This window comes from Electrona antarctica (assembly GCF_951216825.1).
Source record: "Electrona antarctica genome assembly, chromosome: 10".
Lineage (NCBI taxonomy): Eukaryota > Metazoa > Chordata > Actinopteri > Myctophiformes > Myctophidae > Electrona > Electrona antarctica.
In genome coordinates this window covers 12,309,293-12,333,814 of record NC_136791.1, presented here as the reverse complement: position 1 = coordinate 12,333,814, position 24,522 = coordinate 12,309,293, and the positions used below count along the sequence as shown (strand labels likewise).

At 42.5% G+C, this 24,522-nt stretch overlaps 3 protein-coding genes across 3 annotated transcripts in view; 1 reads left to right on the top strand and 2 right to left on the bottom strand.

The window, feature by feature from the left end:
• The window catches only part of mcph1 (microcephalin 1), a 40,095-nt gene extending 39,106 nt beyond the window's left edge, over positions 1–989 (bottom strand). The window contains exon 1 of the mRNA XM_079512715.1: positions 832–989. The gene's annotated coding sequence lies outside the window, so the exon portion shown is untranslated. The remainder of the gene's footprint in view (positions 1–831) is intronic.
• Positions 990–5,659: 4,670 nt separating this feature from the next.
• Positions 5,660–7,252, top strand: LOC306930705 (poly(ADP-ribose) glycohydrolase-like; the record flags this gene model as incomplete). Its single annotated transcript, XM_079511799.1, has 1 exon — positions 5,660–7,252. The coding sequence occupies one exon, from the start codon at positions 5,660–5,662 to the stop codon at positions 7,250–7,252; it is 1,593 nt and encodes a 530-aa protein (XP_079367925.1).
• Positions 7,253–11,971: 4,719 nt separating this feature from the next.
• LOC306930704 (neuropeptide Y receptor type 4-like) lies at positions 11,972–13,282 on the bottom strand (the record flags this gene model as incomplete). The annotated part of the gene is made up of 1 exon (XM_079511798.1): positions 11,972–13,282. One exon carries the CDS (start codon positions 13,280–13,282, stop codon positions 11,972–11,974), a length of 1,311 nt encoding a protein of 436 aa, XP_079367924.1.
• Between the last annotated feature and the right edge of the window lie 11,240 nt (positions 13,283–24,522).

The window sequence follows — 24,522 nt, the reverse complement described above, 5'->3', positions numbered from 1 at the left end:
TTGTCACTAATACTACTCATACAGGTACAAGCAGCAAAGTCAAGTATGGTATGGTTTGCAATAGTGTGCAACAGAGAAACAATAATAAAGCTGATGGATAAGATAAGAAAAAGGCTGGTGAAGAATTACTATAGCAGCAAGCAATAGCAACATCAGTCAAATAACCTTGTCAACATAACAGTAAAATGGAGTCCAAGACAAACATGGATCTAATCTGGACCTAATCATTATTAAAAAAAAGTTGCATTTTAAGATGTTGACACACTGACTGTGTTCTAATTTAACCACTAAAGATCTACTTGTAGAAGAAAAGGTATGAAAAAGGGTGATTAAAGACCGTGACGTTAGTTAGTTGGTTGGTTAGTTATTAGCTAGTTAGTATACAGATGTATTTGATTGTATAGTAGTCGAATCAAGGAAGAATAACATGAGACGGTGACTGCTTAATTAAGTTAATTTAGGACCTTCTAGCAGTCCATTTCGTTTTATTAAACACATTTCTTCCATATACAGAGTGAACTTAACAATTATAAATGAATATAATACCTTTTATATAATCACCAACATGAATTTATGTTTGTTATTTACAGCTAGGTAGAGTAGTGGGGCTAGGTGGAAAAGGGGCGATCGTGCACCTGTTACCGTTATGAAAGAGTTGGACTCGTTGTTTGTTTGGCTAGCTGCTTAGCTACTAGGCTATATTACTTCCGTATTAATAATGAGATTATACCTTAGAGTATATCCACTATAACACAAAACTGTATCCACATATGATGAGTGTAAACAACATCTTATAGATCCGCTAAACGATTAGAAAACACTTTTACTTACGTAGTTACTTGGTGAGTTGGTGTAACTTACTGTTGAATTTAACATCTCTCTCCCGCCTGCAGTCTATCGAAAACTGTGTGTGGAAGGTAAGGAAATGATTGGCAGACTGGTAAGTGACATCACTTCCCCTTTAGCAGTGGGCGTGATTTGGGGTAGCCGATTTTCTCGTCCACATTGTCCACATCCCAAGGGGCCAGTGAGATGAGACACTCCAACGTTGAAGCACTGGGCCCTCACCCTGGGCAGGACCTACGCTGAAAAGACTATCAGCGGAAGTGGCGGAAGTGTTGCGTGTAAGATAACTACGTCACGCGGTGCGGCTGTGTTTACTAGTCCCCACCCAATGATCATTTCAGCGGGAATACATTTTCGGGAACACAACGCGGCGATTGGTCAAAAAACGTTAACTTCCGGGGGGGGGTTACACGGCGGAAGTCCTGCCTTAGATAGCTCATTTGTCCTAGGTTGTGACCAGGCTCTTCTTTTTCGCAGTTAAGTGAGCCTGGGACCGAGGCTACTGGGCCCTAGTGGTAAGAGGAGGGACTACAGGCGGACCCGTGGATTCATGACCGGGAAACCTATGGTCCACATACAGGCGAGTGCGCTCCCGGTGCGCATTTCCGAACCCTGATATTATTGTTGTATTATTGCATTGCATTGCATTGCATTGTCTTTCTGTTTGTTTGTTTGTTTGTCCTGTTTTGTTTATTTTCTGTTCTTGTTGTCTGTGCTGTTTTTTCTACCTGAATTGTTTGTATTATGTGGATCAAGGTAAATCAACTAGAGATTGAAAGTTAGTGTACCATTAACAACCTAGATAAGGCAAATTTTCAAAATTTCAGTATTATGTAGCATGCATGTGATGTGTCAAACTAGGGAGTTTTCATTAGGCTATTCATGATTCTTAATCCATTGCACCTCCTCTATATGATTCCCTGTTTATGGCTATATAGAAGTGTATATTTGTACGTCTCTAAATGTTATGATGAATTGAACATGGTGGACCCTATAGTAATTTGTAAACAACAAGTCTAATGCTTTATTGTGTCGTCCACAGTTAAGTTTAAGCTTGAAAAGAAATGTAGGCCTACTGTAATTCTCAAATCTGTTCTTTCAATCAATCAATCAATCAATCAATCAATCAAAGCATTAGTTTTGCACGAAAAACACATGGCATTCTGCCGTGTGGGTGGAGCATCATTTCCATCCACCAGCTATCTAAAAACCCGGAAGAGACGCCTGCCACGAGCGGCTTTTTGCTGCGCCTTGACGCCCAAGCGTGCTTAAAGGAGAGACATGCTTAATGTCTCAGGGAGAGACATGCTTAATGTCTCAGGGAGAGTTTTTTTAATGTTCATGCCTTGCTTTTCTTTTCTTTTTTTTTCCTCCATTGCTCTGTAAAGCACTTTGAGCTGCATTTCATGTCATGAAAGGTGCTATACAAATAAAGTTTTATTATTATTATTATTTTATTATTATTATTACCCTGAGAAGGTGTTGCCAGACTTGAGCATCTAGGCGCGGCCGTTCTCCGCTCAAAGCTCCACCCACGCTGCAACTTTCAGCTTCGGCAAAGCGTTTCCGGTTTTCTGGCGAAGTTGCAGCGTGGGTGGAGCTTAATTTCCATCCACCAGCTGTCTAAAAGTAAAAACCAGGAAGAGACTCCTGCCGCAAGCGGCATTTGGCATCTTCGTGAATCTAGGCCTACTGTCTGGATTCGCCCAGAGACACTGCATCCAGTCACGAAGATGCCAAAAGCCGCGAGCGGCAGGCGTCTCTTCCAGGTTTTTAGACAGGAGGATGGAAATGAAGCTCCACCCACGTGGCAATTTGCAGCGTCGGAGAAGAGTTTCCAGTTTTCTGGCCGACGCTGCAAGTTGCCGCGTGGGTGGAGCTTCATTTCCATCCACCAGCTGTCTAAAGTAGTGCTGTCGCCTCACAAGGTCCTGGGTTCAAATTTTAATATAAAATGTTGGTTTTTTGCCAATAGGGCTTGCAAACCTCGCACCTTTGGTATGCAAATTCGGGGGGTGTGCCATTTTGGCTGTGATGAGTCACTACTATACCTGGCCAACGGATAGGCATACAGTGGTGGAAAAAGTACTCAGTTGTTTTACTTAAGTAAAAGTACCAATACTTCAATTTAGAACTACTCCGTTACAAGTAAAAGTATGGAATTGAAAATGTACTTAAAGTACTAAAAGTAAAAGTACTCATATTGCAGGGCCAGCAGACCACCATGGCCCATCACCATTACTTTTTTTAACCGATATTGATAACATCCTGCTTCTCAAGACCGATACCGATAACTGATAATACATTCAAATATATATAAAGATATAGGCTATTTGTAAATGTATATTAATCTGTGTAGTATTAGCACACCTGACGGTAACAAATACTAGTAGTGGGCAAAGATGGATTTAACATAGCTTTGACTTAACCAAATACAGTATATCATTATTCATTATCATGACTATTTACAAAACCCAGAATAGTTCTGACTGAATGAACATATTTATTATTTCAAGTCCTATGACACTGTTTTCCCCCCAAGCAGAACTAAAACCTATGGGTGCTTTGTCACTTGTCAAGAAAATAAAATGGACAATACAAATATAGTATAGCTTACCCTAATTATACTAGGGACTTTCTGAGAAGGGCACTTCTCATTGAGGTTTTTACACACTAAAAACACGAGTGTTCATTTAACTCTGACTCAGAGTTAAATTAACCACTGAGGTTACTGATAGTGTACGGGAGAGGTGCGCGAACGCATCCGCGATGTATTGTGATGACCAGCTGTTGTAAATCACAGATGAAGAGAGCAAGAGACTCTCTGAATCAAATCTCCGCTTTGAAATTGTTCTTACAAAATAATGACTTTATGACTCTCAGAGTCTCAGTCACTCGATCTGTCCCAGACTAGTCGCTGTCCCAGTCAGACTCAGAAAGAAACAGAAAGCTAACGCATGAAGCTTAGCTAACAGGTAACATTGCCTGGAAGGCTGGAATGCCTTCAGAGGAAAATCAACAGCAAACGCATCGATTATGTCACATCACCACATCGATGCAGAATCGTGTGTGTGTGTGTGTGTGTGTGTGTGTGTAAAGTAAAACAACTATGGTAACACACAGCTAGATAAAAGAGGCGCGATGCATGTTGGCAATGTTTACAACTTACTAGATGAGTGGAGTTGTGCATGACGCACATGGACATAATACAATATTATTATATCCTTATGGAAGAAGGGAGATGGGGAAACACCACAAGAGTGACAACTGACAAGTGATCATCAGGCAAACTGCAAACATGTGTTCTCTCTGCAGTAAATAAATAGAGGTTTTATGTTGCAGGCTAGTTTGTTGTGTTAGCTACCTAATATAGCCGAGCTTGACTCTCATTGACTGTCGCCGTCGGTCGGAGATATTAAATAATGAAATGACCGAGGTGGTGGTTTGACAGACAGATGGAGCAGCAGGTAGGAAACGGGTCGCCGATCTACTCACAGACGCGAATGTATAACGTGTGTGAGATATGAGAGAGAGAGACAGACAGAGAGAGGGAGAGAATAGTTATATATCCATAATATAGTGCAAGAGAGAGAGAGTCACTCAGGCGGCAGTGAGAATGCGCCGTGAAACGTTAGTCCATTATTTATTTTATCCCCTTTATTCTGACCTTGTTTATGGTGAGAAGCCTACTTGTTGTATTTCACACAACAGTATAGGCTACTCAAGTAGGCTTAATAAATCCCATTTTGGCGAACTGAAAGAGCTCTAGCACCGTGCACTAAACACTCAAACACCAACTTTATACACTTGATGCAGATCTAATATGTAGTGGGGCTTGTAGGCCATCACAGTCACAATGGCGCCGGTAGGCGTGACAGCCTACTATGACATCAGCCTTGCATTCCCTATTACTTGGGGGCCCAATATCCTCAGGGCCATGATCACTATTGTTTTATGTTTTATCCCACATTTTTGTAACCCATTTTTTTCACCCAGTGTCAATTATCTAATGTAATCCTGGGCGCTACACTTCCTCTGCCAACCTGGGGGGGCAGCGGACTGACTCATGCTTCCTTCTATGGATGAGGAGTCCAAGCTGCTTCTTTTCACCTGACAGGGGAGAGTTTCCCCGGCTGGACGTAGCGCTTGGAAGGAACACGTTATTCCGACCAGTTCCTTTCCCCTCCATCAGGCGCCCCGGCTAGCCAGGGGGAGGTATAGTTTAGAGACCAGGATTACGGCATCATAGCACTTTATAGTACACATGTATAATATATGATATAGTATAGTATGTATAGTTTACATAGATACTCCACTGTTACGTTCTTAGTTTACGCATGATTCATGATAACTACTTTTTATATATGTGATGTATGCCATGCTTTTGTTATTGCTTAATGTAAATCGCTCTGGATTAAGAGCGTCTGCTAAATGCCTAAATTGTAAATTGTTTTTGTGAGGGTACCTACCCTAGGGGACACGGGGAGAACATGCAAACTCCACACAGAAAGGCCCTTTTGCCAACCCCGCCTCGGGTATGAGCACTGATGACGTGGAGGAGGGAACACGCCCCTAGTGCCCACAGCGTACATCCCAGCGGGAATCGAACCCAGGACCTTCTAGCTGTGAGGCGACAGCACTATACCGACTGTGCCACCGTGACCCTGCAGAGGGATCACCATTGAAGGATCACCATTGAAATGCGTAACTCGATAAATTATGGACAAGGCTGGTTACGTCACAGCACGTCACTAATGATCTCTATATAGTGCCCTCCCAAACTCAGCTTGCAGATCCTCAACAAGTATACAACATGGTCTTCCCCACTGCGATGCAAAAAGTGCCGGTATGTGCCCCATCTCTTCCTCGGCTGAGGGATTCACCTGGCCAGCACACAGTCATGATAAGGACAGACCTTCTTCAAGATGGTAAAGTTCCTGTTCCATATCCCAGCATGTTTCAGGATGTATGGGATGATGATAATATACAGATGCCCTGTTCAGAGAAGAGCCTGTTGTCAGTGTTAAATGAGCAAACAGGAGACCTGAAGCGTCAGGGCCGATGGCAATTTATCAGGAAAATGTTGACAGTGAGATTTACAAGTTCGCTAATAGTGAAGAATGCAATAACGAAATACAATCCCACAAATGCCATGGTGAAATGGGACTTCACAGCATGGGATTTGTACTGTAACAAAGTCCTGCAACCGGATGCTGCAGATCACCTAATGGGTGTGTTGCTGCCAAACATGGTGAAATTAGCACTGAGAGCCCCTGAGCTGTGTACCAAGCCCATTCCCTTCCTTAAGAAAGGGATGGAACACTCCATCACCATGTCTCAGGAGCAGGTGGCGTGCTTGCTGGCCAATGCCTTCTTTTGCACCTTCCCCAGTCGCAGCTACGGAAAGGGTGAGTACGCCACCTACCCAGACATCAACTTCTTCAAGGTGTTTGAAGGGGGCTCTCCAAAGAAGATTGAGAAGCTCAAGGCCCTGATGTGCTATTTCGAAAGTGTCACTGAGAACATGCCTACTGGTCTAATAACATTCCAAAGAAAAACTTTAGATAGACCTCCCAACTGGAAACACTCAAACAATTTGTTTTCAAAGCTGCAAATTTCTTGTAAATCGACCATAGAGGACGGTGGCCACGGAATGCTCCAGGTGGATTTTGCCAACAAGTTTGTGGGAGGGGGCGTGTTGGGTTCCGGGCTGGTTCAAGAGGAGATCCGTTTCCTGATCAACCCTGAGCTCATCCTGTCCCGCCTCTTCACCGAGACCCTGGACCACGATGAGTGCCTCATCATCACAGGTACGCAGCAGTACAGTGAATACACAGGCTTTGCAGATAGTTTTGAATGCGTCGGCAGCCACGATGACACAATTATAAGAGATAGCTGGCAGAGAAGATGCACAGAAATTGTGGCCATTGATGCACTGAAGTTCCGCAGCTTCATGGAACAATTTCACCTAACCAGGATCACCAGAGAGCTTAATAAGGCCTACTGTGGCTTTGACCGCCCTGGGGTAAGTAATCTCCCACCTGTGGCCACAGGGAGCTGGGGCTGTGGAGTCTTTGGGGGGGACGCCCGACTTAAAGCTCTGCTCCAGATCTTAGCAGCTTCTGAGGCAGGACGGGATTTAGCCTATTTCACCTTTGGTGACAACAAGCTCATGACAGACATCCACAGCATGCACACGTTCATCGCGGAGAGGAACATCACGATTGGGGAGGTGTTTGATCTCCTGGACAAGTACTACACCGCTGTATGTGCATTATGCCACAGCAGGTGCCCTGTCAGCCTCTACAACTTTATCTACCAGGAGTGCAGCCCCTCCCTTAGACGGGGGCTCGGCGAGACACCGCGCTCGCCATTCTGCATCGGACGTGCTGTCTATCATCCCTAGTCTGGGGCGAACATAGCATCTGCAAGCTCACAACGCATCGCTTTGGAGAGGATGGAAGGGGAGACAGGGAGAGAGGGAGAGAGATGGACAGAGAGAGCCTATTTCACCCATGCAATAACCTGGCTAATGCTGGTTACTGAGACTTGAACTCGCTTATCGTCTTGAAAAAAAGAAAAGATTAAAGGTCTGTTGACAAAGGTAAATGGACACGATACATGCAGACAATAAACACACAAGACAGACTCTTCTAGATAAGAATAAAAGTGGAACCTCAGACTCCAGTAAGACATCAGGATACGAGATACAAAATGTATGTGTATATATACATTAATTGTTTAATTTTCACCTGGCACCTGGATTCCTGTTTTAATTTAATTTGTTGTAAAGAATTTCAATTTTATATAAACCGATATGGCAGGATGCACCGCAGAAGGTGACACATAGAAATCAACTTATTTTAAAGATTTTGTTCGGCAGGAAAAAGCAACTTATCAAAGAAATGGAAACGCACATGGGTGACTGCAAGATGACTTCTGAAAACACCACAGTCAAGGAGGCATCAGAGTTGGAGAATATGCGATGGAGGAAGAGGAGAAAATGCTGGAGGAAGAGAAGAGAACTGAAGGCTTGGAGAGGTGAGACAATCGAAATGAATGGAAAGATGAAATTGAGGTAGATGGTGAAGGTTTCTCAGAGGGAGGAGAAAGCTATAGACCATATTCACATGGTGTGTTGGCATTCTGCATTGAAAAAGCAGGGCAGCAACAATTTCATTAACTTAATGGCTTGATGGCCGCTGTGTGAATATGGTCTATATATGTTTAAGATAATGGACGTGGAGAAGAGGAACAAGCAGGTGCAGGTTGAGAGGGAGAAGAAAGTGATGAAGGACACCCCTTGTCCCCAAAACGGAGTGGAGAGAGATCTGGAGGCCATCCACCTGTACCCAGGGGACCCGGGCCAGTGTGGGAAGGGCAGAAGTCCCGTCTTATCACCATATCTGATAGATTATACTCTGCTGATTATACATACTGGTTATATGTTCACATGTCTTTGTTATGTAATTTGTTTTGCTGAACCACAAGTGTTGTGTAGCATGTTTAGACAGATGCTAGGTTTGATGTTTATCTGATATCCTCATTGTTTTGAAGTACTACATTGTTCTTTTTGTTCATGGCATTTAAGGATTTCACATAAATTGTAGGAAAGCCGTTGCCCACAGCTTTGGGGGAACGTTCTTCACGGTGTCGATATGGCTGAGCTCATCTTTTATGTTTTTCTTTTCTATTTTGTTTTATTTTTTTGTTTTTATACTGGTTTATACATACTGTACTGTATATACGGTGTATGTATATGTACTGTGTATACAGTATATATATACGGTTGTGTGTGTGTGTGTGTGTGTGTGTGTGTGTGTGTGTGTGTGTGTGTGTGTGTATATAGGCCTATATATGCACAGTATAACAGTATTTAGTGTTTTAATTTAAATATTTTATTTGTTTATTTATTTTACTTATTTGTTTATTTATTTGTTTAATTTATTTTGTTATTCTTTTTTTTACCACCCCCACTGTTGGCCAGCTCTTTTCTGAATGTCCTAGTTATCATATATCATTATTTTTGATTGATTGATTGATTGATTGATTGATTAGTACAGGAAAGTATAGTTCAATACAAGGTCTGCTAAGAGGATTTAAAACCCAAGAAAGCCAATGACTTGGTGACAGCTTTCACTATTGGAATTGCATTACGGAACGTACTGTACTCATTGTTAAATTGAGGCGCCAGCCCCTCCAATCCATAGCTTTCCGAAATTATGTCATAGGCCAGCCAAGTTAGGCCAGCCAAGTCTATGGATTATTAATGCTTGTTTAAGGTAAATTATGATGTAATTCGTGCCAGCCAAGTCTATGGACTTTAATGGTTGTTTAGGGTAAATTATGATGTAATTCGTGCCAGCCAAGTCTATGGACTTTAATGGTTGTTTAGGGTAGTTATGATGTAATTTTATGCCAGCCAAGTCTATGGACTTTAATGTTTGTTTAGGGTAAATTATTATGTAATTCGTGCCAGCCAAGTCTATGGACTTTAATGTTTGTTTAAGGTAAATTATGATATAATTCGTGCCAGCCAAGTCTATGGACTTTAATGGTTGTTTAGGGTAGTTATGATGTCATTTTATGCCAGCCAAGTCTATGGACTTTAACCCATTTAAGACTGAGACCAGATTCTACAAAATGTCTTCTAAATCCTGACTAAAATCCACACTAAAAAACCTACAGTATGCAACGTTAGCTCTGAAAGAATATATATTCAAAGATTTGCACCACATTTTCACGATTTTTCAGAAATAGCAGATCTGATCTACAAGCTCTATGAACTTGTAGATCTGCTATTTTTCAATAACTAACGTATAACATAATGGCTAAAACACCAAAAGGGGTTCCCCTCCTGAATGGGTTAAATGTTTATTTAGGGCATACAATGACAACGTAAGACATCATCTCGCTGATAAATACATCTTGTAATACATTTATTTCATTTTTCCCCCGACATGAGAGCATCAACATGCCTCAAAACCTCATTGTGCAACATGGATAATAGCCTACACACAGAAATCATAGAACCCAATATTTCAATTTTGTTATATTTTTCAAAACAACAAAATTTGGATAATTAATTGCATTCTCCAGGTAATTATACTTTCTCATCACAGTAAAGACTGTTTTTCTGTCCACAAAACAAGTCCAGAACCAAACACATCCACAGACCACAGCCACTTTAGAAACACATTAATGTTGCTTTAAAGTGTGAGTTATAGTGTGTACAGTATGAAAAATGAAAATGTATTTAATTAGCCTACAGCAGAAAGCATACAATTAGAATACAATTAAAGACTGATTAAAGGCCATATTCACAATGTCAACTTCACATTTGTCTTCCGACTGTTAATGTTTTCCTGCCATGTAACATAATTGAAAGTCCATTGAATTGTCTTATAAAGCATTGTGTAAACATATTAGAATTCAATTGAACAAGCTGGAGTCCTTCCCTAACCTGACTCCGCCAGATGGGGCAGCAGAGAGTACACTGGGTTCCCCCCTCCTGCTCCCATCTGGGAACTCTCAGGCAGACTTGATGCCCGGCCACAAAACGGCCTGGCCAATCAGCAGCAGCTAGAAGCTAGAAGCTGCTGCTAGAAGCTGCTAGAACCTGCTGCTGACCCATCTGGCGGAGTCAGGTTAGTCCTTCCCCACTGTCTCTAAACATTTTATTCATTGAGGTTCATTGACAGCCATTGACATTTTTTGTCTTCAATGAAGAAATTGTTACACTAAATTCACAATAACATCATAGATATAAAATTAACAATGAAATACAACATACAAAAGACATTCAACATGCCTAATTTAAGGCGAGACATGGTAGGTGAAATCATGATTTGTTTTTGCTATTTTGCTTCTTAAACATGTTTTCTTTCAAACTAAAGCAAAATAAACATTCAAAACGCAGATTTAGATGTTTATTTTAGTAGTTTATTTTAGCCAATGACAGCTCGTTTTGCTGGGTGAAAATCCACCCTCTCAATTTGCATGATTGGTTGTTGGTACAAAGGAAGTGACCATATTTGGATCAAACCACAGTCAGCTCGAGGTCCAGATGTTGTTGCCAAGGTTTGGATGAGATATTTTGTCTCAAAATAGTGGCTTCAAATAAAACGTTTTGGAATTTTACAATACAATTCTTTAAAAGCCGTTTACTCAAAATGAGTTTTCCTCGCTTGTTGGGAGCAGTAGGAGACAAGCAATATTCTTACAATATTTGCCATCACATATTTATAGTCATTAAAGTGTTGATTAAAACAAACTGCCACTGGTCACAGATATGTTTTGTAATAATTTATTGTTAGTTTAGAGGGTAACCTTTCAATGTATTGCATTGACATTTAAATATGAATCACAGTGCTACACTTTTTTTTTTTTTAAGTCAAAGCTATATAATACAACTAATATTTCAGAGTACACTTCTGACACAAACTTCATATACATTCTACATAATCAAAGCTAAACCAATTTTAGGCAGAAAAATAAAATGGTGCCTTTATCCAAAGTGCAACCTACATTCACACACCAACGGCACAGGAAATCATGCAAGGCTTGTTGGGAGCAGTAGGAGTTTTAGTGTGTTGCTCAAAGACACTTTGGACACTAGTCTTGCGTAGCCAGACAACTTTAATATCCACAATCTCTGAATGCTATAGAGTCTGGAAATACACAAGCTGGCATTTCCGTATATTTTTAAATAACTTTAAAATTATTAAAATGTGTTTGTTTTTTATCAACTTCTGCTAAGCAGCAAGCTATATATGCTTAGATGATTTCAATTTACATTAGGATAAATTCACGCAACTGTAGACAAAACGGAAGTGGGGAGGAGGCTTCACTTCCACTTCATCGCTTGCTCATCAGAGCTTCCGTTCTCCAGACTGTATGATGGAGGTCGGAAAGCATTTGAAAATTGCTGGAGGCAACAGATCTGGCCACGTGAGACTACTTGGACATTAACTCAGGGGATTGAACTGGGAAGTGGGAACCTTCCGTTTCCCGAGTGGCTGCTCCACCTCTGCCACTGCCCATGTGTACAAATGGAACAAATGTGTTCCATTCGTACACTCTGAGTTAAATTAACACTCAGGATTGTACAGTGCATTTGTGCATATCACACAGAGTGGCTCCTACAATGCATGGAGCTGCCTCGGGACATCTCCATGTGCACGGTGGACAAGTGGAAAGGGTCGTGCTCTTCCTCCAGCGTTGGGCTACAGCGACACTGCAGCAGCGCTTCTCTGACCTCCGGGCGGAAATTGGAGTTGAGGAAGCCATAGATGACGGGGTTGATGCAGGTGGAGGACATGGCCAGCAGGTGGCAGAGGGAAAACAGCAGGTTGTGGTGGCAGACGGGCAGGGCCTCATAGTTCCAGTCTGCCACCGCATTGAAGAAGGTGAGTGGCAGCCAGCAGACGGCGAAGGCAGTAATCAGGGCGACCAGCATGATGTTGATTCGCCGAGTTTGAATCATGTGCTGGCTCTCCGGGATTCTGGCACGATCCAGCATGTCTTTGCGGTGCCGCAGGCGGACGAACACCCGGACGTAACAGAACAGCACCAGCAGAAATGGGCCACAGTACTGGAACAGCAGGAGCCACATGGTGTAAGCCAGCTTCTGTTGCTGCGATGCCCACTGCTCCAGACATGCTTCCAGATGGGCAGACGTGGGGGCATGATAAAACACAGTGTGGTCTGAATTAGAAACCACAGATGAATTAGAATACACGCCTGCAGGCTGTATCAGTGATGTGTTGGGATGAGGCTGGGGGTAGGGAGATGGCGGACGATGTGCTTGGAACTTTGGCTGGGTAATGTCAGCATAGGGCTTGTCTGTAAGCAGATGAACAACTAGGAATGGCAGGGAAGTGAAGCAAGCAAGCATCCAGATGAGAACAACACACATATAAGCTTGTGGAACGCTGGGTTTCCACCCAGAAGGATTGATGATCAACTGGTGTCTTTCCAGAGCAATGAATAGCAGAGACAACACAGATACACTCACAGACACACACTGGATGAATGGAACCAGTCTGCACAGTACTGACCCAAGCACCCAGTGGTCCATTAGTGTGTAAACAACAGTGGATGGGAGGCAACAGACACATATGACGATGTCAGAGATTGACAGATTACAGATAAAGATACTGGTAACATTGACCCTCTCCCTGCTATGGACTATGATGTGGATGAGGCAGATGTTTCCCATCAGCCCCAGAACCATTGTAATGCAATAACAAACCACTACAGACACTGCGAGGACAGGTGACATATGGCACCAGTCATCTTCAACCGGCACAAAGGGGTCAGTGAGGGACTGAGTCTTGTTTCCAGTCCACTCTTCCCCCTGCGCCGACTGGCCGCTGGTTCTGCCCACCTCCCATGGAAGAGGAGGTTGAAAGGTTTTGTTGAAGGGGACAGGCATGGGGCCAAATGCAAGAGACTGGTTTGTACTCCCTCTCCAGGACATCACAGCAAGACTACAATGCCACGTACTAGGATCAAACCACCCATCCAAGCCGGCTGGCGATATCCATCTGAGTGAGGGGGAAAGAGAGAGAGAGAGAGATGCATTGGTAGAAAAATTACTCAAATGTTTTACTTGAGTAAAAGTATCAATACTGCAATTTAGAAATACACGTCCGGAATTCAAAATGTAATTGAGTAAAAGTACAAAAGTATTGGCATAAAAATGTACTTAAAGTACCTAAAGTAAAAGTACTCATTAAGCAGAATGTCTCATTTCAAAAAATATATACAAATCTTTTCAAAGTAGCAGATCTACAAGCTCACAATATGTCGCTATGCGACATATTGTGACGCATTGTGACGCATTAAATGTAGTGGAGTAAACGTACAATATTTGCCTCTGAGATGTAGTGGAGTAGAAGTAAAAGTACTGGAAATTAGAAATACTCAAGTAAAGTACAGATACCTCCAAATTGTACTTAAGTACAGTACTTAAGCAAATGTACTTAGTTACTAGTTTACACCACCGGTGAGATGGGGGAACGGGGGGTTGCAAAGAGACAGACGAGATGAGATGAGATTCAATTTATTGTCAATGTACAGTACAAGTACAGCACAGCGAAAAGTATTTTCGCATCTCACCAATAGTGCAAACATGTCAGTAAGGAGGAGGATACATTAATACAGTAGTACAGTAGTAACAGTAGATATGGGCTGAGCAGTAGTCATTTAAATAAATAAATAAATAAGGATATGAGAAGGAAGAGAAAAAACATGATCTGTCCATATTGCACGTAGCCCTTATTGCACGTGGCCCAATGCACAAAGTGCTAAACTAAGGTCCAGAGACCATATTCCACAAGTCCAGTGGCCATATCACACGAGTCCACATAGTGCAAGACTAGGATGAGTCTAGAGTCTCGACAGGGATGGTGGATGGGTTGGGGGCTGACACTGGAGGGAGGAGAGGAGTGGATGAGGAGTTTAGGTAGATGACAGTGGAGGGGAAGAAGCTGTTCCTAAGTCTGCTGGACTTGGAACCAAGGTTCCTATAACGTCTCCCAGAGGGGAGGAGGGCAAACAGACTGTGGTTGGGGTGAGAGGGGTCCTTTATGATGATATGAGCCTTCCTCAGGCACCGTCTGTCATAGATGGACTTAATGACAGGGAGAGATGTTCCGGTGATGCGTTGGGCAGTTTTCACCACCCTCTGCAGTGCCTTCCGGTCAGAGGCTGTACAGTTTCCGTACCAGACCGTGGTGCAGTACGTGAGGATGCTCTCGATGGCACAGCGGTAGAAATTCCCCAGTATCTGAGGAGATAGGTGTGCTTTCTCCTCAAGAAGAATAGACGCTGGTGGGCCTTCTTGACCAGAGACGCGGTGTTGAGGGTCCAGGAGAGGTCCTCAGAGATGTGGACCCCCAGGAATTTAAAGTTGGGGACCCGTTCGACCTCTGCTCCGTTGATGTGAATGGGAGCGTGAGTGACAGCCCTAGTCCTCCTGAAGTCCACGATGAGCTCCTTGGTCTTCTTGGTGTTCAACGCCAGGTTGTTATCGGCACACCACAACGCCAGATGCTGGATCTCCTCCCTGTAGGCCGTCTCATCGTTGTCTTTGATGAGACCCACCACCGTTGTGTCATCAGCGAACTTGATTATGGTATTGGTGCCGTGCATAGGGGTGCAGTCGTGGGTGAAGAGGGAGTAAAGAAGGGGGCTCAGCACACAGCCTTGTGGGACACCAGTGCTCAGGGTTAGGGTGGAGGAGGTGAGGTTGCCTATCCTAACAGACTGGGGTCTGTCCGTGAGGAAGTCGAGGATCCAGTTACAGATGGAGGGAGTGATGTCCAGGTCCTTGGTTGCCACAAGGTCACCAAGCTTAGTGATGAGTTTGGATGGGATGATAGTGTTGAATGCCGAACTGAAGTCGATAAACAGCATCCGTACGTGAGTGTTGCTCTTGTCCAGGTGAGTGAGTGCACAGTGTAGGGTCGGAGGAAATGGCGTCATCAGTGCCCCTGTTCTCTCGATAGGCAAATTGATGCCTGTCGAGGGATGGAGAGAGGGGGAGGCAGGGGTAATATAACTGCATGGCCCCCAGGCAGCTATGGCCATATAGGACGCGATAATGCATGCACGCCCCGTGGTAACGAGTTTCTCTTGAGGATGGTAACACAGTTGGAATGAGAGAATATAGGACTGAATGAGTGAGTCACAGCAGGTGCAAATGCAATTGACAAATAATTATTATAATTCCATAGATGAAATGTAGCTTCACGCTTGTGATGATGATGAATACAAAATACAAATGAGTGTGCTTTTCAAAATCAGCTTAATCATTTGCTGATGTTGGTTTGTCATAATGTGTATTAATTAATCAATCAACAGTTGTTTGTCTTACTATATTCTGATTTAAAAGATCATCTCCATTTATGCATTTAAATGATTGGCCTTTCTCGTCTCAAAGGTCTTTATTCTCTGAAAAGTGCAACATCTTTTTCAAGATTTCAGAATAAGGAGGAATGGCTATTGCCAGACTAATAAAATGGTCCCAGCCTTGTTTCCTTTTTTTTTTCTCTATAATTTTTATCCCACGATTTTGTAACCCATTTTTCACCCCTGTGTCAATTATCTAATGTGATCCTGGGCTCTACACACCCTCCGCCAACCTAGTCCCCATACTGTATATGGGGGACATGGGGAGAGCAACGGACTTGAACTCATGCTTCCTTCATGCCTGAGTGTCCAAGTTGCTCCTTTACACCTGACAGGGGGGAGTTTCCCTGGTTGGACGTAGCACGTGGAAGGAACACGTTATTCCAACCAGTTCCTTTCCCCTCCATCAGGCGGGGCGGCTGGCCAGGGGGAGGCAGTTTAGAGACCAGGATTACTGCATGTTTTTTGTGAGGGTACCTACCCTAGGGGACACAGGGAGAACATGCAAACTCCACATAGAAAGGCCCTTTTGCCAACCCCGCCTTCGGGTATGGGCACTGATGAGGTGGGAGGAGGAGGAGGAGGCACGCCGCCAGCACCCACAGCGTCCCGAGTGGGAATCGAACCCAGGACCTTCTAGCTGTGAGGCGACAGCACTACCAACTGTGCCACCGTGCCCGCCCTCCCCCCAGCCTTGTTTCCTTTCAGTGCAGAGGCATGCTGTGAAAATCTGCAATCTGGAGAAAATCACCCTGTTTACACATTCTACATCAGATCTAACAGTGTCTAAAGTGCAGAATAAAGAAATAAATGTAAATCTATATACAATGTAATGTATATAGAAAGTAAAATAAATAAAGCCCCATAAGTCAGGTAAACTGCATGGACATAATAGGCCATAGAGGGATTTGAGGCAGCTTCCATGAGCCATCTCTTTATGAACAGTTTCAGTTCACTACTGCCAGTGATGCATATGGTTTGCAGATAATAAAGTCCAATAAAAACGTCCATAGTGGAACAAAAAACAATCACACCCGTGTGAAGTGAGGAGCGCTCTTATCATCTTACAACATCGAGGAGGGAATTCGGTATAGGAGCAGCTATAAATGTTACTTTATTCAATGGTCATCTAATCCATGTCTATAGTATTAACTTATAAGAACAATTCTTTTTTCAAGATAGAAACTGTAGAGAAGAAAGCAATAAGGTACACCCACACACTGTGTATCTGCTCGGCACAAGAGTATTGTCTTATTTAATTTTCATTAAATAAGACAATACTCTTGTGCCGAGCAGATACACAGTGTGCGGGTGTACCTTATTGCTTTCTTTGATGTCCACTGGCCTACGCACCTGTGCATACGCCTGATTGCTAGGTGTGCGATAGTTTTCTCCTACAGAAGATAGAAACTGTAGAAATACTCTATCTATACAACTAAAGTCCTTACTCACTCAAAGTACTCAAAATGTACAGAATGTCCCCTTATCCCATTTTCAAAATGTGTCAAAATCGTAATCTACAAGCTTGTAGACCTGCTATTTTTTTGAATGTATGTTTTGTAATAATATTCTAAATATCCAAAATAACCAATAAGGTGTCATGGAGTACAATATAGTAGCCTACAATATTTGCCTCTGATATGTGGAGTAGAAATACATTAGTATTAGTATAGAACATTGCATGAAATCCTCAATTACAGTAAAAGCACCTTATATTTGTACTTAAGTACAGTACCAGTACATGTACTTAGTTACTTTCCACTAATAATGACAGCAAAACAACCTCTGCAGCAGAAGGGCAGCATGACCTGACGTTATTCAGTCTCACTCATGTCTTTCTAGCTTGTTCATTTCATATCAGCCAGTCAAGAGTCCTCTGTGACGTGCCAACAAATATCATGGTCTTCTGTGCCTGGTTAATGGACAAATGTGTGAAAGACATTTCTCTAATGAGATGACATCTGCTGATTCTGTGTTCTGAAAAGCAACTTATTAACAGCTGAATATATGTCTCAGTCATGAGTCATCTGCTCGGATGGCTATAGAAATGGGCTAATACGGCAGGTGATATAGAAACCAATGACTTCTTTTACTCACCATAGAAAAAGAGCGGTGAATCAGACTCCAGAATCTATGTATGTCTGGAAATTAAACAGACCGAGTGAGAGACATTAAAAACACTGTTTTACCCATGAGAGACCCTTATTCAATTATAAACAAACCATCAGCAGACCATGAGTCTGTATCTCCTTAACAAGGTGTGTGTGTGTGTGTGTGTGTGTGTGTGTGTGTGTGTGTGTGTGTGTGTGTGTGTGTGTGTGTGTGTGTGTGTGTGTGTGTGTGTGTGTGTGTGTGTGTGTGTGTGTGTGTGTGTGTGTCCTGCACAGTGCGCGCAGGGCCGGCCTTAAGCAATTTGGCGCCCTAGGCCGGATATATTTTTTCTCTCCTTTGAAATCTTTTCAGGGCAATTTTCCTACTTTGGGTTTTCTGGTTCAACAAGTTTCAAAGGGTCATATCCTTTTAAAATATTTTCCAATTTCAATGAACAATACATCATATGAAAGCTTACATTCTGTAGGCAGCAGTTAGGCAGCAGTTAGGGCCAGGGCGGCCCTAACTGCCGCCCTGGGCAATCTGCCGCCCTAGGCCATGACCTATGTGGCCTATATATACGAGCCAGCCCTGTGTGTGTGTGTGTGTGTGTGTAGTCCATGCACTGTATATAGCATTGGTTCTCAAAGTGGGGACTGGGGACCCCCAGGGGTCCCTGGGGGGGTTATGGTGTCCACAGCAAAATTATTAGTTATGGTGTGTTTGAAAATAGCAGATCTACAAGCTCATCATTATGCGATGCGTTTTGAACTTGTAGATCTGCTGTGTAAAAAAAAAAACATTTTAATAACACAAACCTTGTATGGAGTCTCTGAAACAAAATATTTTCAGATGGGGGGCCGTGGCCAAATAGTACGTGCGTTTCATTTGGGGGTCCAGGGTCTGTTACATGAAAATGTAAAGGACCCCCAAGAACCACTGGTATACAGTATGTAGGATGGAAATCTGACCTGCTTTCAGCTACCCAATGTAGCTGTTTCACATACAGTACCTCACACACTATTCACACTTTTAAAGACCATGTGATATCATATTAGGCTTTTTGCCAGTAATTATTAACTATTCACCAACACTTCATCCAGCATTTCAGCTTTACTAAATTCTAAATAGTATTGAATATCATACATGGTTTGAATGTATGAAAAATATTTGTGAATGTAGCCTACGGTATATGAAAGATATTAATAATATAGGCTACTAGCCTACTCATAATAACAATAATAATCTTCAACAACTGCACAACCTACAAGTGAACAGATTCAGATTTGACAGATTCAGCATTTAATTGATTAGAGAAAATTAAAAAATGAGAAATGTATACTGATTGTCCACAACAAAGACCATTTTGACTGATAAATAGTTCAATTGCACAGCACTAACCTGGTAGATTTGTGGGGAAATGGTGACAAAGGATGACAAGATGACTGACAATGTGAGTGAATCCAGAGTGAGTGGTCCAGAGAGCAAAACGAGACACAAGCCAGGGTGTTTGTATGAATAGAAGCACCTTGAACATGTCTGTTAATGGCTTGTAGGAGCCTTTGATGTCTCCAAATGACTAGCTATACTGACACCCAGTGGTGAAACTATTGAACTATACCTTGTGAATAAAATAAAAATGAGATAAGAAAAGATGTATTGAACCCCATGTGGAAATGCACCTGTGTCATAGCAGCAACAGCATAAGCATGAACACAGGACAGGTACAGGTAAGGGTATAGTGATATGAATAAAAATAAGAATACGATTTTAAAATAAATAAATAGACTTGTCTGACATTCACACTAGACATGTGCATGTTCTAACTGAATAAACATTTGTACATTTTAGACTATAGATTAACTATTAATGCACAATCAGACAACTGTGAATATGACACGATGCTACTATATCCATATGAGAAGCACTTTGTAGGCCTATGAAGACACTGGAACGAGGAATAAATGCAAACTCAATTCAAAATATGCTTTAGGTTTTTCCTGTATTAGAATTATCTATTTCGGATAAGATATAACATCAACAGACTGTAGCAATGTGTAACCACATGGGTTTAGATAAAGAAAAGTAGGAAACCCCTTTGTGTTTTCTGATTTAATCACCATGTTGGCAGAACACAGACTGAGTCATAATAATCCACAACCAGCTCACAGTTGGGGGCGAATATACCAAGAGATGTAAGATCATTGTAAAATAAACCGCTTTAGGTGGATGTGTACACACTGAAGAACAGAGAACACAGAATGGAGGTTTGTTTGAAAAAGATTATGATTATGAAAACACTACATATACTGCTTCCATTTGTGGTCATGTGTGTCTGAAGTCTGGGGTCATTCCTACTTTTCCGGACCATTTCAGCCTAGTAACCTTTTCAAAACAAAATATTTTCTTTCTTTTTTCTGAAAGAGGACATGTTCAGCTGTCAGAAAAACACATTTGTCCAGCTTAATGCATTATTTCAAATGTTCCATATAAATATCCATTTACACTGTAACAGGGGGACAACAGGGGGATATTTTATGCTAAAGATGGCCATTACTTCTCATGTAATGAAGAATATGGTATCACAATGTGAACACAGAGTAAGATTTTAATATATTTATCAACCATATTTTCAGAATTATGAAAATGTATCAATTTCCTCTTTACCACATCAGTAATGCAACCTAAAACATTGGGGGGGAAAGGCAATTTATACTTCTTGTGTAGGGTTTCCTATCAAAAATATATGCTACTTTCTGAAGTCATTTGGATAAATGGTAAATGGTGCATTTATATAGCACCTTTATCCAAGGCGCTTTATCCAAGAACTAGTCAGGGGACATTTACATGTGGATTTGCATCAGGGTAACAGGGGGGACAGTAAAGTCAGGGACACAATTGATTTCAAGATTTTAAGCATTAAAATTACATTTATCACAATTAATAACATTTGGTGAGAAGCATTACTATACTATATAATAACATTTTGATTTTGTTTGAATTTGAAATCAAGTCCTGATGTTTATCAAATTAAAAACAATATATAATACATTTCAGTGTCATACATAAAGTCAAAATGTGTCTAGTCAAAAGAACACTTCCTACTTCAGGACTATTGAGTCCTGAACAGGGACTCAATAGTCCCTGTTCAGGACTATTGAGCAGGTTACCGGAGGTCCCCAGACCCGCATTGAGGCTTCCCCTGACTGCTGTGAGCAATTTTTAACCTTCTTCACTAATAAGATCGACTCAATTAGGTCTCAGCTGGCCACTGCACAGCCCTTTTCAACTGCCTCTATGTGCAGCAGAGCGGTCATTGCTTCTGTCACCCCCATTGCCTCCCTCTGCTCTCTTGGCCAGATATCCCTTGCAAACCTTCAAAACATCATCACCCACATGAAATCCTCCTCCTGCCCCCTAGATATTGTCCCCACCTCCCTTCTTAAGGAAATCTTTCCCACCGTTGGTCCCCATATCCTTTATAGATAGATAGATAGAATACTTTATTGGCAGTTTAAGAAAATTACAGAAAATGACATCATTTTAAAAAACGCCAAATGGACTTAGACACAAAAAAGCCTTCGCTTGTTTCCATTGTGGTCCACTTTGAAACATGAAACTATACACAAACATACTGTACAAACAAAAACAACCATGGAACATATAATAAATAATCCTTATATATAAGGCTGGGAGCTATATACATAGGACAAGAGGTACCCTGAGAGAATAGTCCAGAGCATGGGAGATGGGCTATCCAGGGTCGGAAGCTAACTATGACCAGTTAGTGTGTAGATGGAGCCATGATTTCAGGTCTTTCCTAAATCTTGCAATAGAATTTAGGGATTTCAGGGCTGGAGGGAGTGCATTCCACAGAGTAGTGGCTGCGTAGTAAAAAGCATTTTTTCCCTTGAGTGTCCTGAAACTGGGGGGAACTAGATCATATGGACTTCCTCTGGTTGAGTACCTGTGAGCATCCCTCACTCTGGGCAGGTAGCCCAGCAGGTACTTAGGAACAGAGGCATCTAGGATCTTGAAGACCAGACACAATGAGAGCTGAGATACTCTCTCCTCCACTCTTAGCCATCCCAGGCTACTAAAGTGGGCAGAGGTAAGATGAGACCTGGGGTTCAATTTTAGTAGTAACCTTACAAGCTTGTTTTGGGAGGTCTGCAGCTTTGTTTTCAATAGCTTGGAGATACCTCTGTACCATGAAGTACAAGCATAGTCAAAGTGGCACTGGATGAGGGCACCGGCCAAGATCCTCATAGCACTGCTGTTGACATAAGGGGATATCCTGCCCAAGAAACGAGTTCTCTGGTTGACCTTTGAGATCACTTTCATTGCCATTTTTTCACCCGTGAGTTTGTTATCTAGTATACAACCCAAGTAAGTGACCTCTTCCCTATTTGTGACCACACTGTCACCCACTCTAACTGTGAAGCCCGGGGACTTGTTGAGGTTATGACTTGAACCAAACAGAATAGACTCAGTTTTCCCAAGGTGCAGTGACAATTTGTTGTCGGAGAGCCAAAGACAGATGCTACCGAGCTCTGTGCTGAGTACTCTCTCGACCTGCGACTTATCTTTGTCCGAGACCAGGAGAGCTGAGTCGTCTGCGAACAAGAACAGATTGCATTTACATGCCGAGTTCATGTCGTTTACATAAATTAGAAACAGTAGAGGCCCTAGGATGCTCCCTTGGGGGACCCCACACTCTACTGGGAGGGAAGTAGACAGGGTACCATTCACATCGACCACCTGTTTCCTTCCCTCAAGGTAAGATCTCACCCAGTTTAACGATGGGCCATCAAAACCGATTGCCTTCAGCTTGTTTAGCAGTATGGAGTGGTTCACAGTGTCAAAAGCCTTTTGAAGGTCCAGCATGACCATGCCGCAGTACTTGCCTGAGTCAACCTCACGTCTGATGCTATCAGTCAAGTATAACAGACATGTATCAGTGGAGTGAGATTTTCTGAAGCCTGACTGGAATTCAAAAAGAAGCTTGTTATTAAGCAGATATGAATTTATCTGTTCATATACTAGTCTCTCTATGACCTTTGAGATGGAACAAAGGATGGACACAGGGCGGTAGTTCCCAGGGTCCAACTTGCTACCCTTTTTATAGAGAGGAACTACTCTTGCAATATTTCCATTATTAACAGTTCCTTGTCCTCTGGATCTGTTCCCCCCCTTTTCAAAGCTGCACTAGTCTCGCCCCTCCTTAAAAAAACAAACCTCGACCCCTCTGTACTGAGCAATTTCAGACCAATTTCAAAATTACCGTTTCTGTCCAAAGTTCTGGAAAAAGTTGTCTTCACCAAGCTCACAGGCTATTTGAACAGCCTGTTCGAAAAATTCCAGTCTGGTTTCCGTGCCCTCCACAGCACGGAAACAACCCTCTTAAAGGTGGTCAATGATCTCCTAACTACGGACTCTGGAAATTGCTCCGTCCTAGTTCTCCTAGATTTAACAGCAGCATTTGATACCATCGACCATATAACGCTCTTAAACCGTCTGGAGAAATATGTGGGCATTTCGGGCACAGCCCTGAATTGGTTTGCTTCATATTTAAGTGATAGATGTTTCTCAGTCCGCATTGGTGAATCCACCTCATCCAAAGCCACTTTACACTGTGGTGTCCCCCAGGGCTCAATTCTCGGCCCCATCTTGTTCTCCCTGTATATGCTCCCACTTGGCAACATTATACGGAAACACAATCTTAATTTTCACTGTTATGCCGACGACACAGCTTTATCTCCCCATCAATCCACACGACACTTCCAGCATAGCCATACTGCACTCATGCCTAGCTGACATCAAGGCTTGGATGACAAACAACTTTCTCCAACTTAATGAATCCAAAACTGAAGTCCTACTATTTGGCCCACCATCTGACAGAGCACGTTTAGAACTTAGCCTTGGCCCCCTACGTCCCAATATCTCATCTGCAGCCAGAAACCTGGGTGTCACTCTGGATTCTGACCTCTCCCTCAAGGGTCACGTAACGAAAGTCATCCAGTCTTCATTTTACCACCTTCGAAACATAGCCAAAATCAAACCCTTTCTTTCCCGTCCCGACCTCACAAAAGTTATCCACGCATTAATTTACTCCCGTGTCGACTACTGTAATTCCCTATACTCCTGCCTCTCAAAAAAATCGATCAACCGCTTACAACTCATTCAGAATGCTGCAGCTCGCCTCCTAACAGGCTCCAGAAAATTCGACCACATTACCCCTATTCTGGCCTCCCTACATTGGCTCCCTGTTTCCTACAGAATTGATTTTAAATTACTCTTATTCACATTCAAAGCTAGATCCGGTCTTTCTCCAGCATACCTATCTGACTTACTCGACCCTTACGATCCAGCTCGCGTACTGAGATCATCCGGATCGACCCTTCTGACCATAAAATCAGGCTGCAAAAAAACTGTAGGTGACTGGGCATTTGCGATCCGGGCACCGTCACTCTGGAACGCCCTGCCCCTGGAGATCAGGCTTGCCGAGTCTGTGTCACATTTTAAATCGCTCCTAAAGACTCATTTTTACAGAGCTGCATTTAGCCCATCACCCATGTGATTCTTTTATTTTGTATTATTATCTTCTATTATGTTCTATTGACAAATGTCTTTATTGTATTCTATGCCTTTTTGATCCATGTTTTCTCT